This window comes from Penaeus vannamei, chromosome 14 (assembly GCF_042767895.1).
Source record: "Penaeus vannamei isolate JL-2024 chromosome 14, ASM4276789v1, whole genome shotgun sequence".
Taxonomy (NCBI): Eukaryota; Metazoa; Arthropoda; class Malacostraca; order Decapoda; family Penaeidae; genus Penaeus; species Penaeus vannamei.
The window spans coordinates 41,603,082-41,615,581 of NC_091562.1; the positions used below are offsets into that span (position 1 = coordinate 41,603,082).

The window sequence follows — 12,500 nt, forward strand, 5'->3', positions numbered from 1 at the left end:
GATGTAGTACCTTGCGTCTCTTTCTCTGCTGGCCAGGCTCTACCTAAGGAATGCACCATTTCATCTATGAGGTCCCAATGCAGCGACTCTTCCTTTTTGTTCCTTTCTTCCTCTTCACCATCCTCGTGGTCTTCTTTATCCTTCTGGAAAGAGAACATACTATTAATGCAGATACGAAAATAATAATAATAGTATTAACAATAGTAAAATTATACAATAATAATGATGATGATAATAATAATAATAATAATGATAACAAACAAACAAAATAAAAATTAACTACAAACTTTAACTTTCTAGTTTCAATCATGTACAACTTAATTCTTTGTTGTTGTTTTCCCAAAAGTTTACCACAATTATGAATGTACTTGGTATTTATCAATTTCAAATACTCATATTTACCCGGTAATGTACATAATGTATATTTGTTGCATATACTCACTTGTCTCAAGTATGGCAGGCAGATGTCAAAAACTTCTTCAAATCTATCAATTTGGTAAGTATCCAGAACAGTGGTAAGGGCTTTAATAGCATGGATTTTGTATTCCATCCTCTCTTTACTTGCTTCTCTTGTCAGCACTTTCACCACTTCTTCCACCAAAAGTTCCTCTCTATCTGGATGCTTCAAGGTATTTAGGTGAGACTTGGTATGTACAGAAACATTTGAGAGAGCTGTCACAAGAGATTCTTTTCCATTCCATGTTCTACCTTGCAAGCTGTTGACAAGAAGTGTAACTAAAGAGAGGACTAAAGCATCGTTTAAGCTTGATCCAAGTTTTTCTGAGACAGTTGAGAGGGCTCTGCCAGCCTGAGCTTTCATAGCCCAAGTAGAACTTTGTAAAGCTTGTTCACATATTGCAATGATTTCTGTTAGATATAGCCTCACTCCTGACTCTGTGCCTGGAGTATTGTCGGACCAAATTTCCTCCCAAATCTCAGCACCATTAGAATCACCTTCTAGTGTTTTCTCTGCATGCATGGCAAAGAATGCAAGAGGCATAGCCTGACATGCATGCTGCTTCATGATGTCATTATTCTGGGCATGCATGCTGCGCATTGTAAGGGCACCACTCATTCTAACACTATCTTCCTCTTTCTCCAAATACCAGGTCTGGAGTTTGGTGAGAAGCTTTTCTACACTTGATGCTTTAGCAGTCTTCACAAGGTTACCAATAGCATTAGCATATACCTTTCTGACTACAGCATTTCTATCACTAAGGCCATTTACCAGAGCAGCCAAAAGTTTTCCTGTATATTTCTCCAATGGACGAGGACAAGTGTGAGTAAGAGTCTCTACAACATGTGCCGCTCCTGCACGGCTGGCAAGACCAACAGAGCTCTTCAGGACATCTATCAAACCACTCACTAATTTTTCCATGGACTCCTCATCAACAAATTGCAGTACATAATTCAAAGTATCCATCATGGGAGTACTTCGGGCTGCAGATACTCTAGCCATATCTAGCTTCTCTCTGTCTTCATCATTCAGTCTCACTGATGTGTAACTTAGAGCCTGAGATTCTAATCCAGACAAAGCCTCCAACAATGCAGGGACAAGGGTACCAAGGTGTGGCTTTACTAAAGAACCACCTGATCGACACAGTTTGGAAACCGTTTGCAAGCTGACACTCCTAACTTCTGCAACAGAACTTGTAATGCCAGAAGTCAAGAGAGTGGGAAGAACTTCCTTAAGCATTTTCTGGCTCTCTTCACCAGTGCCCTCACACACCTACAAAGAGAAGTAGCAGTGAATAACATAAACAAAATTATTTCCTTCAAAAACTTTTTTATTCATTTATAACAGTAACAAAAAATTGTTACAGTCCTCTGACTTAGATCTGAAAATTTCACAATCCTTTACTCGACTTAATACTTTCAGCTTTCTTTAACAAATAATTTAGTGCTGACTTTGCCAACGACAAGATTCTTTGCTCTAGAACTCAATAAGCATTTTTTTTTACACCTATCTCATGAATGTGACTGCAGTAAGAAAGAGAATAGAAAGAAAGAATGAAAAAACATGAAGCAAGAAAAAAATTACCTTTATGCAGCTTTTACTCAATATCTGTAAAGTTTTCTCAGCAGCCGCTCTGACAGATTCCTTTATGTCATCACGAACGCGAAACAAAGTGGTCCATATTTCATTGATTCGGTGGAGGGCATTGACAGCTGACTGCCTTCGAAAGAGGTCGGAGAGTGCGTGACAAGACGATTCTCTGACTCTCCATGTACTGTGTGTCAGGTTGTTGATCAAATCACAGAGGATGGGGTCAAAATATTTCTCGATCTGTAAAGAAAAAAGAAAAATGTAAAGTATTAATATACAAAATATTATACATAGTCATAACAATATTGAAAAAAAATTGAACATGCTGAAACAAACTTCTTCAATGAGAAGTTAGCTCATAGTGAAAGGTTAGAAATTCATCTCATTAAGAGGAACATTCTCAAATATCTTTTAAAGTTGCTCCTGAACAAACAAACAAACAAACAAACAAAAAAAAAAAAAAAAAAATGTCAGTCTATCAATCTATCTATCTATTTATATGCAGTTTGAATCTCCCTTAATAATTAGATATTCTTAAATACATATGATGATGGCTAAATAATAAAACACTACTCCCTTTACTATAAAATTTCATTACAGAAATTCTCATTTGAGAATATATTTTATCTCAAATTATCAAAATCTGGACCAATTCTCTAGACTCAAACATCTAAAAATACTAAATAAATATCCAATTTTTAAAAAATCAAGTTTTTCTTTATCTATTGTCTACCTAAAATGATTTCTTAAGCTGAAAACTTTTAATTTAATTCATAAAATAGTTTGGCTATTACAAAGCCGTGGCACAATTTGCTTTGCATTCATGGGTATCGTATCTTTTATTATAGAGAGAAAAATATGCTCTATAAATACTGATAAGGATATTCATGTTGTTTTCACATATACAAATCAAAGCTTTTATCTGCATATCCTGAATGTTCCAGTCTCAATGAAATAACATGGTCTGAGCAGGTATCAGTAAACCAACTTTTTTCTTGAAACAAACTGAACATGATGCTTCAAAGGCATAATATAAATGCCAAGTAGACACTATTAGCCATACACCTAAAAAAAAGACAAAAGCAACTCACTGTCTTTGCAGTATCAGTAACCAGAGCATTCCAAATGGCTGCCATAGGTTGCTGTATCTTTGGTGTAGGATCATGTTGATATCTATAGAGCTTTGGAATAATCTGTGGCAGGTAGGGTTCCAGTTGTGTTCCAGCCTGGGATGCCAGGGTGCTAAAACCAAAAGCTGCCCCCTGAAATAAACAATAAATAAATCAGGATAGAATATGAATCTGAAAAATAGTAAAGTTAGTCTATGTAGCCATATATGTCTTCCTTTAACAAAATAGTCTTTAATAATAAGGTAACACAATAAGTTTATGTAATCTTAATTATAAACTTTTACTTAAGGACATAGCTTTAATTGTGCTCTGTCTTGTTACACAAAAAAACATAAAACCAAATACCAGATTTATTTGTCTGATTACCTTCTTTGAATTCCAAACTGAGTTGTGGTTGGCAAGGTTCATGAACTTATAAATAAGGTCTGGCTGGTTCAAATCCGTTGCTAAGGAGCAAAGTTCTCGGTAGGTTGACAGCTGTCCACTATAATGATGAAGGAAAAAATGTGTCTCACTTCAGAATAAAAAAAGGTTTCTTAAATAAAAGAAGGAAAAAAAGAAAAAAATCTATTCACATTCATCTTCAGTGTAAAAAAAAACATTCCAACTCCAGAATATACTATAATTCTGCTCACTGCATTTTTGAGTTTACACCAAATGTTATCCTGAAACTAGTTTAAGTTAATAAATTGATAAAATAATAAACAGACAATTTAAGAAGATCTAAAACAAAAATCTACACTCCATACATTATGATTTAAATTCCTCTTATATCCTCCTTGGAAACTTACCCTGAAGGAGCACGTCCCAGTTCTCCATCCTGGAATATCTTTGTATCGTGAGTCACATTTTGGATGGTGCGTTTCCCTTCAGTCAGAGTCTGTACAAGACCCTGCACCATTGATTGTCTTGTGGCTTCAGAACAACACTCATATACAACACCTAAACCTTTAGAGGCTGCATCTTGCACCAAATCTGACAATGACAGAAAAGTAATATGTATAAATATGATTATCTTTATGTCACACACTATTTTAATGCCAAAGCTGAATAATTTAAAAAGCACTTTTACAATACTTTAAAGAACATGAATCTTTATCAATACCATACCATTGTTATCTCCAAGAAGATTCATGAAGGCAGACTGAATCCTAATCAGCCTTTTCTGAATGATGGGTTTAGTTCTACATTTCTTGAGCAGGGCAAGTAGCCAAATACAGGATGCCTGGAACATTGAATAACTATTGTCATTATGTCACTATCAAGTCCATCATACATCGCAAATACATAAATTGTTAATCTATTTCAGTATGATGATAATGATAATGTCATACCTGTCTGACACTGGGCTGTGTTTGTGATACATATTTGTCAAGAAGTTCACCAAGGAGCCAAGTAAGTGTATCATTGTCTGAATCTTGATCTGGTGACATATCTACTGTGGCATCACTGGATTCTGTAGTGTCCATGGCTTCTGCCTCCTCTACTGGTTCTGAATAAAGCAGAAATTAATATATCCATAGATTATTCTAAAATTATTGTGTATGAATTTTCGACTGTTTTCTATGGTTCATTTACATATATAGATTACTCCACATTCATGAAAACTCTTAAACATGAACAAGAGAATAATTGACATATGCTTTTCACATTGCAAGGGAAACAGAACTCACTCTCTGCCATTTTCACGTAATCTTTCTCCATGGCCTCATCTGTGTCTTTCTCTTTCTCATCTCTACTACCCTGTTAAAGAAAATTTAGTCATTAATTTACTGATGATTAAGGGATCTTCAGTCATGTCATAAACAACTGAAAATTATAAAAAATAAAAATGCAGTGAAAAAAGCATGCAGACAAATCAAAAGCACTGATTAATGAAAAAAAATATTCTTGTTTGTTCACCATGGACAAAGGACCTTTTCTCTGTAAACATTTTGGTCTTGAGTATCTACTTACCTCTTCCATGTTTTCTTCTTCTGACTCTACTGCTTTCTGCTCCTTCAGAGGATCCTGCTCTGTCCACATATTCCTTCCAGATGGTGATGTAACTCCTAGGGCACAGTCAGCGAGTGCCTCGCCCACAGCAAAATGAATTTCAATTTCATTTGTCTGTAGAATTGACAAGCATAAATCTAATATGCTCTATGGTATTATCTAAAAATTAATGAGAATGATTAAAGAGTGGAAAGTGATTTACTTGAAAGGTTGTCATCTTTTCTAATCACGATATCTCAGCTCTATCTTTGTTGGCGAGACTATAGGTAACTGCACTTCTGCCACAAACATGCATATATGTTTTGCCTAATGAAAATATTTAGTAATGCTTATGAAATACCAAGAATATAAATATTTGCCATTTACTGATATATGTGGTTGGATAAGTGTAGACAAAGTTGTGGCTAGTGGATGAGCCTGTCTGTGAGGAGTTAAAAAAACCTTGGATGGGATACATACAAAGTTAATAATAAATCCTGAAACAAAACCTAGAAAGTGCCATCAAAACTGAAACTTATCTATGTAAAAATGATCTTCCTTTACACAGAATCACAAACAGAATCTAGGTATTTTAAAAATGATGATGATACTAATAGGTTTTATGTCTTCACTCCCTCAGTTGTATGAATTAGGATAGTTCCTTCTTTTAAATGACTTTTATGGTGCAGGTTCTTTTAATTGCTGCACTCAGATATCATGGCATACTTGATGTCTATGTTTTTGGTTTGAGCCTTGGTGTCAAAATTGTCCTATATGATTGTCTAGTTACAACTACATTCTTCAAGGCATACTAAACAGTATGGAAAGTTGGCCAAAAACTAATTCTTCATACTTCTGTAAATACAGCCCTGAACAATGGGGATGTACAGCAAACCACAACTGAAATCACTAAATTAAAAATTGTGCAATCCCAGGTGCACTAGGCAATCAATCTTACCTCTTTGGCAAGTGCCAGAAGGGCTTCCAGAATTTTCTTCTTATGGGGAAAATTCTCTTGACCAACACAAATGTAACCACAAGTGGCAACTGACTGTTCCCTTATCTTAAAGAAAAAAGAAATACATGAGACAAATAACAATTTTAAAAGTTTTTTTCTTGTTTCAACCATATGAACAGTATTACATCCACATGGTTCTAACTAAAATGCCTCTAAAACTACAAATACAAACCTTTGAGGGTATCTTCTTGTTCCCAAAGATTGTAACAAGTGCTTTGATCAAGGCAAGAGATGTTACTGTTTTAGGTTCATCCTCTTCTGAGCCAGCCGGAAGGGGTAAGGGACCCTGCCTTGCCAATTCCCCAAGTGCCAATACAATTGCATTTTGCAGTGGGTTGTTTTCACTTAACAGCTGCTTCACTGTAGCAGAACATGAAATAAATATCAGAAAGCAACATAATGGATACTATATGGAGATGGAATGTCTATGCAGCAGTCATTATCAATACATATCTCTAATTAAAAAATAATAACACCTCTAAGAAAGCAGCTTCTCAGTTGCTTACCCAAGTCATGGACAATTGACTCATATGCAGGCCAGTCCTCCAACACAATATCTGCTTTCTTCATGATGTTTAAGTTGTTTGCATAGCTATGTCCCACAGCTAAAACACAGCTCTCCTGGCTATCAACACGCTGTATGAAATGTAAAAGTCAAAATGTGTTACAAAGAAGAAAATCTTGTAATAAAACAGTAGGACAGTTTCTTCTGATATTCCCGGATAACTCGACATCATTTAGAAAAATAACATACATTGTGGAAATCATTTTATAATCTGCCTTAGTCTGTTAAGAATTCGTCTTATGACAGTCATAAAAAAAAGCAGAAACAAGTTTTCTAATATGACTGTAAGACAAATCAGAACCACTGTCTAATACTCTCAGAATTACAAGGAAATACAATAAAAACACAGGTTCTAACTCTCACCAAATTTTTCATATTAGATACTGGGTAAACAATCTTTTCAAATTCCTGCTGATCTTGAACTTGTCCTGCAACAACACCAAACAAATGGGCCGCAACTTCACCATAGTGTCCTCCACGCAAGATAAATTTCTGAAAATAGACAATGAGACATTTACAAATGCAAAACCTGTGGTCAAGTATAATGTCCCAACATTTTGTAAGTAACTTATGAAGTTTCCATCACTAAACATTGGTTACTTGCTGAAAATTCTTATGAATGTCCCGACAAGAAGAAAGCCATTAAAATTTTTGGAATCTTTTTTCTCTCTTGTAAGCAATGTTTACAATTTGAAAAGAACTAACATGTAAAAATAAACACGTTTCAGAGACCTTAAAGTTTCCTGAATATCTGAATAATTCTGAAGATTAAAATAGCCAAGAAGAATTAAAAAAAAAGTACTATTCTACAAACTTACAAATCAAAACATGGGAGCCTAATCATAAACTAACCCTGATCCAGTCTAATTTGCGAGAGTAGTGCGACGAGAAATGATGTGGTGCAACAGCAACAACTTTCAGAATAGATTCCAAGGCTGCTGGTGACCAAGCATTGGCTGCAAGCTCCGCAAAACCAATATATCTCATGAAGGGATTAGGTCCTGGAATAATAAAAAGCAGATTATTGAAAAACTTGAAAAAAATTATAAAAAAAGAAAAGGGACAAGATAACAGTAGTAATAAAAATGGTAATATACCAATACTCAAAACAAATCACATTTAAAACCAATTTATATAGAATATTTCACATTCTTGAAAATTTAAACCTTTAAGTACTTTTTATAATAATAACTCATATATATAGTATATAAAGAAAATGTCAAATATGAACTTCACTCACAATGAACACAACACAATTTTCTTGACTGACCTTTTTCAATGCGACCAGTTGCAATTTTCTGATTATGTAAATCAATTATCTTCTGCAAAAGTTTCCCTACAGCTGGAGGATCTGGCCAGAACAGGCCTTCTCCACGACCAGTCTCAGTACCAGCTTCAACAGCTAAGCAGTGTTCTAGGTAGTTCAACATCTGTAACAATTTATATCATTAACCTATTAGCTTGTTCTGCTATAACTCCTAGTCTTTTATCACCAAATATATCATTCATACATATAATAATAACAATATTAAAAAGGCATCTGATAGTTTCAGTATTATAGAGATAGATATATTAAAAGGAATAGAGAAAAGTAATCACTTTTGATTGCCATTTGAAAGGAGAAACAAGGCATACACACATCTTTTGAAATTGCAAGTTACATATACACAGGAGGAAAAGCTACCTGCTCCATGATTGGTAAAGAAAATGGAACTGGCTGATTTGCTACATCCATCCACTTGCTCCTTGGCAGAGCATCGACACGCTCCAGTACATAGCTGATAACATAAGTAAAAGGTGGAACTTGATATGTAGGAGTCCCATCCTTAGACTGCTGCAATGGTTTGTACAGCTGTCGGCGGGCTTCTAATCGTATATCATCATGGCTGAAAGAATACAAAAAATTAAGCATTTCAAAGGTTATAATGTATTCTTAATCACTTTACAAAAATACCAATGAAAAGACATATATATAAATCTTTTACTAACCTATCTCCTGTGGCCACCATAAGAATGAATCTTGATGGAACGTGATCGTGGGGGAACACGGAAGCTGCATAGTGAACTGCTGTGCGTCTCAACTGTGCATTGTGGTGCAGGACATGTTCTGACAGCAGGATACACAGCTGATCTTGACTTGATGTATTCAGCTGTTTGCATACCGGAGCTACCATAGAAAGAGCCTCCTGAACTGCTAATAATACATCCCCTTCCTCCTGGGTAAGTGCATTCATCAGAGTCTGAAGATAATGCAGTTGTGATGGGTGAGATAGAAGGAGACTGGGAAGCTTTACTGAAAGTTTCGCCAAGGCTCCATATGCTAATGATCTCAGCTTAGGGTCAGACTTTTCTTCTTCAATGACCTTGACAACTCCGCCAAACAAGACACTTCCCACTGGAGCCAACTTTTCTTGGTCAGCATTGAATGCCATGTGATGCAAGAAGCTTACTCCTTGTTGCTTAAGCTTTACATTTGAATTCTGGCCCCAAAGACACTCAAAAAATACTTTCAAAGCAAGAGGAGCATAGTTGCAAGCCTCCTTTGATTTTAAAAAGTATGGCATAAGTTTTAAACGAATTCTGGTATTTGCTGGGTTCTTAAATTTGTCTGCCGGTGTGCGATCCTTTGGCATTAAGGTACCAAGAAACAATACATAGAGAGGTGCAATGACTGCACTGCTGTTCCACTCAACACTGCTTTCTATTCTTCTCAGTTGCAGATCAGCAGCATTTGCCACTGAAAATCTAGTATCTGCAGCACCAACAATCAGCTGAAGAACAACAGATGATGGAAGTAATACATCTGAACTTAAGAACTTTATAATAGAGACCTTCAGCTTCTCCAGATCTTCAGCCTTTGGAGGCGTCTCTCCCATAACACGTTTAAAACTATTGATACTCATACCAGCTGGTACTCCTGGCACAGGGGGGCCTTCTGAGTTATCTTGTGGAGTGTCAGATGGTCTTTGTTGTGATAATGGAGTAACTCTGAAAAAATAAATGTTGTGTTAGTGCTCTGTCATACAGGTGAGCTATTCCCCTGCTCTATTAAGCATCATAATAGCTTAGCAGAGTAATGGTGCAATCAGTAACATTGAGTGTCTTTTACAAGTATGTATTATTGTACTTACTGTCTGTTATATTGTATTCATACAACTCTTCCTAATGTGGCATACTGACAGTTTAGATATAACTGGAAAGATTCTATTGTATAATAAAAAATGAAGCTTACCCATACGGTAGAAGCAGAACATCCAACATGAAATCCAAAAGCAGCTTCGTTATTCCTGGTCGTTCTCGCAAGCCAAGCAATGAAGCTGTCTTTTCGGCTGAATCAGGGATTTTCATGTGACCAAATACTGGTACCATCAGAAGTAAAAGGCTGGAAAAAATCTCCTGTTAATATCTTATCCCTTAATTGCAGAAAAAAAAGAGTCTTTATCACCATTACATTACTTTTCTACACAACTAGTCAAATCATGAAATTTATTTTCAATACATTCCTAAATGATCCTATACAGACATAATGCTGCCTTCCCCTATCAACTTTCCAAATCTTACTTATATCATGATATGTAACTGGTATCCCATGAATACTGCTTAGACCATGTGACACTTTACACTGCAACATATACATTAAAGATAGAATACAAATAATTTGAGCCAACTATAATAACAGTCTATGTATCTGAAAAAATGAATAACATAAAAAATCTTAAATAACAAACTACATACAAACATAATAAGCTACTAAACTTTGTATCCTATAAACTGGCATGGCTCAACTTTTGAGGACATCATTCTAATGAAATCTGATATCAAGAAATTCCCTATTAATAGCTTGTGCAATATTGTCATAAAATAAAACTGAAAATATAATCATTTGATATGGATGATAGTGAATCTCATCTAACACTTTCCTGACAGTAACGTGGTAGAGAAGGAGACTGGCTAACCTGTCTTGATGTTGCTGAGGTTTCCCCTCCAAACTGTTAAGCATCAGAGGCAAAAGTTCCACCTGCTTATTCAGATCCAACCGTGGATATCCCATTTTGATGTAGATGATTGAGAAGTTCTGTAAGGATGAATCTGATTTTAACATTTATCAAGTAATGACAAGAGAATCAATAACATCTACCAGCAAATTCCTAAAATCTGTACCATAATAGCTGTGTCCCACTGTTAGCAAACCAGACCTTGACACATCCAAATAATTACCTGGATCCAAATTCCACAAGTCATTTCTTTTTGCCATCTTGTACATACTTCCTTTCCCAACATGATTCAAATAACTCAAACACAAAATAAACCAGAGCAAATATTTTGATCAAAGGACAAGTACACTTTATTCACAATGATTTCACACCAAGCAAGCAGAAACAGACATGTAAGCCTATCTGGCACTGCTGCCAGAAGCAAATACATCTCCCTAAAAAAAAAAATCATAAACACTCTCCTACAAGATTTTCAAATGAATTGTGAAAACACACACACACGGAATCTATACAGATGTTCACAAATATCACATATCAGATAGACTGCTTTCAAAGAAAGTCATATTGCATTAAACAGGCTATGCTAACAAACAAAACATGTTATGAAGATAAAATCTATTTTACTGTTTAACACCTATAACACACTAGCAACCATAAAAGACAAAGTACAGATGCTTATAAAACTGCAATCTGTTTTTATACAAGATCCATACAACACCCTACATACCACTTCATATCCAATCATATCCCCTTCCCCTTGTCAGACAATATTCTAAAATCAATTGATTTCCCTGAGACAGTCCAGCCTCATGGATCTTTTAAACTTGCCTTCATTCTCAAAACATGTTCCCTTATCAGATGGATATTGATATAGATGTAAAACTATACCTTACCTACTCTAGGTACTAACCAGAAAGAGCATTACTAAACTAACTTGCCCCAAAAAATGCACTAAAAGCACTGTACAACTATGTCCCCAGTTGTCACAAGGAGCCAAAAAACATAGTTCCACACCTCATTCATGAAAATATAAAATGTATTTTGGTTTATATGACCTGAAGAGATAATATGGAGTCTCCTCAATGAAAACAATCTATCACCATCACAATACAGTAGGACAAATAACAAATATATACCTTAGAAAATGCCATACAGCAAAAATGCATTTGTAGAGAAAGGGCCAACAGCACTGTAAAGGGAAGGCAAGGAGCCTTGATACCACATGAGTGTCTATGTGGGCTGGGTCTACAAGCCACACGCTCAACAGTGTCACCACTCAAGTAAGCCTATTCCCCAGATTTTGGTCCACACACAAACCTTGATGCACCCAGATCCAAATGTTAATGAACCTCCCTAAATGAAAACTGACACCAAAAATCCAAAATCATGGAACATCTTAAACTTGTAAATCACTCAGTTAAACACTTAGATAAGCAACTAGATAAATTATACAAAGCAATCAAGGTCAATGTCATAAAAGCTTTTAAAAATTACACTAAACAGGAAACAAAGGTATAATTACCGTAACAAATGCTGTAGCACTTGGATCTTGGTACTGGGCAAGCAGAGCCTCAACAGGCAGCTGGATAGACTCATGATCTTTGACCCGTCGATTCACATGGATTAACAATTCCATAACCTTAAGAGAAAATGGTATTAATCATATATTCATCGGATTTGTGATTTAAAAGTTGAATATCTTAAAAGATTTTTTATTTACTTTGGATGACATATATCTAAATTTCTGAAGTAACCATCAAAAAGATATACA

At 35.4% G+C, this 12,500-nt stretch overlaps 1 protein-coding gene across 1 annotated transcript in view; it reads right to left on the reverse strand.

Moving 5' to 3' along the window:
- The window catches only part of LOC113824541 (proteasome adapter and scaffold protein ECM29), a 16,982-nt gene that overhangs the window by 2,369 nt on the left and 2,113 nt on the right, over window positions 1-12,500 (reverse strand). The window contains exons 3-23 of the mRNA XM_027377281.2: window positions 12,252-12,368; window positions 10,691-10,809; window positions 9,967-10,116; window positions 8,724-9,722; window positions 8,419-8,620; window positions 8,005-8,164; window positions 7,587-7,735; window positions 7,098-7,226; window positions 6,676-6,805; window positions 6,342-6,529; window positions 6,110-6,214; window positions 5,134-5,286; window positions 4,851-4,920; window positions 4,512-4,669; window positions 4,288-4,402; window positions 3,969-4,152; window positions 3,544-3,661; window positions 3,139-3,309; window positions 2,042-2,287; window positions 443-1,729; window positions 11-143 (exon numbers count right to left, since the gene is read on the reverse strand). Coding sequence (XP_027233082.2) covers window positions 11-143; window positions 443-1,729; window positions 2,042-2,287; window positions 3,139-3,309; window positions 3,544-3,661; window positions 3,969-4,152; window positions 4,288-4,402; window positions 4,512-4,669; window positions 4,851-4,920; window positions 5,134-5,286; window positions 6,110-6,214; window positions 6,342-6,529; window positions 6,676-6,805; window positions 7,098-7,226; window positions 7,587-7,735; window positions 8,005-8,164; window positions 8,419-8,620; window positions 8,724-9,722; window positions 9,967-10,116; window positions 10,691-10,809; window positions 12,252-12,368 — 5,083 coding nt within the window. The remainder of the gene's footprint in view (window positions 1-10; window positions 144-442; window positions 1,730-2,041; window positions 2,288-3,138; window positions 3,310-3,543; window positions 3,662-3,968; window positions 4,153-4,287; window positions 4,403-4,511; window positions 4,670-4,850; window positions 4,921-5,133; window positions 5,287-6,109; window positions 6,215-6,341; window positions 6,530-6,675; window positions 6,806-7,097; window positions 7,227-7,586; window positions 7,736-8,004; window positions 8,165-8,418; window positions 8,621-8,723; window positions 9,723-9,966; window positions 10,117-10,690; window positions 10,810-12,251; window positions 12,369-12,500) is intronic.